Genomic DNA, 3,240 nt, shown 5'->3' with positions numbered 1-3,240 from the left:
AAAGCGAAAGAGAGAGAGAGAGCGTGGAGAGAGAGAGAGCAGAGAGAGAGAAAGAGAAAGAGAGAGAGCGGAGGGAGTGAGAGAGGGAGAGAGAGAGAGACAGAGAGAGAGAGAGAGAGAGAGAGAGAGACACAGAGAGACAGAGAGAGAGAGAGACCAGAGGGCAGGTCCAGGGTTAACTTCTCTCACCCCTTGGCTAAGCTGAGACTCAGCCAGTCAGTCAGAGAGCTGCCCAGTCAGACTGAACACATGCCCTGGGAGCTCTCGCCCTGGGAGCTCTCGCAAAGTATACGTCTGAAAATAAGTCCGCAAGCTGGTTCCAGTTAGCTGTGCCGAGTATCTACGAGGGTTCAGAGGGTCGGGTGTGTGTGTGTGTTTGACAGAGCGAGAGAGAGAGACTGTGTGTGTGTGTGTCCATGACCATGTGTTTATGTAAGTGAGTGTGTGTATATTTTTAAGTGTGTGTGTGTGTGTGTGTGTGTGTGTGTGTGTGTGTGCGTGACAGAGAGAGAGAGAATGTGTGTGTGTGTTTATTTGTAGTGGTGGCGGTGGTGTAGAAGAGGCACATAGCTCAGATGAATGACAGAGCACCCGTCCATGAGACGACCAGAATAAAACCTTCAACACACAGACGGCTAGAGACAGCAGGCCTGGTCCTCAATCCTTCAACACAGACAGACAGACAGCTAGAGACAGCAGGCCTGGTCCTCAAACCTTCAACACAGACAGACAGCTAGAGACAGCAGGCCTGGTCCTCAAACCTTCAACACAGACAGCTAGAGACAGACAGCTAGAGACAGCAGGCCTGGTCCTCAATCCTTCAACACAGACAGACAGACAGCTAGAGACAGCAGGCCTGGTCCTCAAACCTTCAACACAGACAGACAGCTAGAGACAGCAGGCCTGGTCCTCAATCCTTCAACACAGACAGACAGCTAGAGACAGCAGGCCTGGTCCTCAAACCTTCAACACAGACAGACAGACAGCTAGAGACAGCAGGCCTGGTCCTCAACCTTCAACACAGACAGACAGACAGACAGACAAATAGAGACAGCAGGCCTGGTCCTCAAACCTTCAACACAGACAGCTAGAGACAGACAGCTAGAGACAGCAGACCTGGTCCTCAAACCTTCAACACAGACAGACAGACAGCTAGAGACACCAGGCCTGGTCCTCAAACCTTCAACACACAGCTGTCACTACCATGGAGGTATAAACGGTCACGACTCGCTCATGTGACGCACATTTCGCTGCGCACAGGATTGTGGGTCAGAATAGCCAGAAAAGCCTGCTGGCTTGCATACTGCAAAATACGACCGGATGTAGTAGGACATACTATACTATGCCAGTATTGGGACATACTACATCCTGTTTTGGCATACGATATAGTAGGGTAGTATGCGATTCGGAACGCAGCCCCTGACTGGTGAGAGAGAGGAAGTAAGACAGACGTCGGTGAGATCGAGCATGAAGCTGGCTGTCATGATGTGAGAACTCACAGTCCTCAGAAGGAAGGAAGATGAAAGCAGCTTCAAGGTCCCTCGTCCCCCCAAACACTACCTCTCCAGCCCCTCCCTCTCTCTCCAGCACGCTGGGGTCTAGTCCCCTGAAGGACCTGGAGGTAGACCCCCCCCTCCGCCCCCCCCCCACAGAACGAACATGACAGGAGGACGACGGACGATCTGATTGCACGGCCGTGCCTCATGAACGACAGACAGACAACCCCACCGAGACGCGGGTTCAAATCCCCTTCTCTGTCTCCGTGATAACAACAATAACAGGCCCAGAGCCACAGAGAGAGAGAGAGAGAGAGAGAGAGAGAGGGAGAGAGGGAGAGAGAGAGGGAGAGAGTGACGACCCGTACGCTCCCATCTTCTCTTCTGTCTCCGTCTCTCCATCTATCCTTCCTCCTGCTCCTCCCTTCATCCTCACCTCCTTCCTCTCCTCCTCCTCCTCCTCCTCTCTCGGGGGCGGCGCTTCCTCCCGGCGTGCGCCCTGGGTCCCGGGGTCAGGGGTCAGCTCGCCGCCAGACAAACAGCAGATATCCCACAACAACCTCCGGAGCAACGAAGAGGAGGAGGAGGAGGAGGAGGAGGAGGGGGCGTGGCAGACCCCTGACCCCGCACAGCCGCGCCACGGCGGACGACACCTCCGTCGCCAGAGGCTCCGCCTCCTCCTCGCCCTCAGCCAGGCGCGCGCTTTCACGACCGACGCTCCGCTATCCATGACAGGGTTAAGGCTGGGCGGCCTCTTCGGCCTCTCTTCCCCGGAGGGGTGGTCGGGGGTCAGAGGTCGCTGGGCGGAGCAACGACGGGGGGGAGGAGCTGAGGAGAACGGCACCGTGGATGGTCCGCTCAGCTCCGTGGACCGGCTGGAAGTGAAGCGGGGAGGTTTTTGTGAGCGGGTTGTTTTCCCTGGGGGGGGCAGGGAGGAGGCGGGGCCTGGGGGGGAGGAGGCGGGGCCTGGGTCAGCGGTCGGGGGCCAGCTCCACACGGGCTTCTGAGAAAACCACTGGGCTGGCGAGACTTCAACACAAACCATACGACTCTGACTACAGGCTCTGGTCCACCATGCCATGGAGAGAGAGAGAGAGAGAGGAGGGAGACTAGAGAGAGAGAGAGAGAGAGGGAGGGAGACTAGAGAGAGAGAGAGAGAGAGAGGGGGAGGGAGACTAGAGAGAGAGAGAGAGAGTTGGGGGAGAGAGGGGGAGAGAGAGGGAGGAGAGTAGAGAGAGAGAGAGAGAGAGAGAGAGGGAGGGAGAGAGAGAGAGAGAGAGAGAGGGGGGGGCAGGAGAGACCACCAAACTCATTCAGCGATCTCAGCATTGCTCTGAGCTTTTTTGATGAAACCGTGCTGTTAAAATAAGGGGGCGTGACACACACACGCACACACACACAAACACACACGCACACACATATACACACATACAGACACACACGCACACACACACACACACACACACACACACACACACACTCACTCACTCACTCACTCACTCACTCACTCACTCACTCACTCACTCACTCACTCACTCACTCACTCACTCACTCACTCTCACACACACACACACACACACACGCACACACACACACACACACACACACACACACACACACACACACACACACACACACAGTCTCTCTCTGTGACAGAACTTGGCTGACCGACGGCTCAGTCTCACCAGGACAGTGGATATCCAGGTTGGGGTTGTTGGAGAGGAGAACGCAGCAGACCCCCCCT

At 55.9% G+C, this 3,240-nt stretch overlaps 1 protein-coding gene across 1 annotated transcript in view; it reads right to left on the bottom strand.

Moving 5' to 3' along the window:
* The window catches only part of LOC311317435 (protein TANC2-like), a gene marked incomplete at both ends in the record, with an annotated part of 73,319 nt that overhangs the window by 20,428 nt on the left and 49,651 nt on the right, over positions 1-3,240 (bottom strand). Inside the window, one exon of the mRNA XM_084448517.1 lies at positions 2,182-2,371. Within this exon, the coding sequence (XP_084304643.1) occupies positions 2,182-2,371 (190 nt within the window). The remainder of the gene's footprint in view (positions 1-2,181; positions 2,372-3,240) is intronic.

Source organism: Borostomias antarcticus, assembly GCF_949987555.1.
Source record: "Borostomias antarcticus genome assembly, chromosome: 14".
Classification (NCBI taxonomy): Eukaryota; Metazoa; Chordata; class Actinopteri; order Stomiiformes; family Stomiidae; genus Borostomias; species Borostomias antarcticus.
Note: the sequence above shows the minus strand (reverse complement) of the source record. Positions and strands in the feature narration are given on the sequence as shown.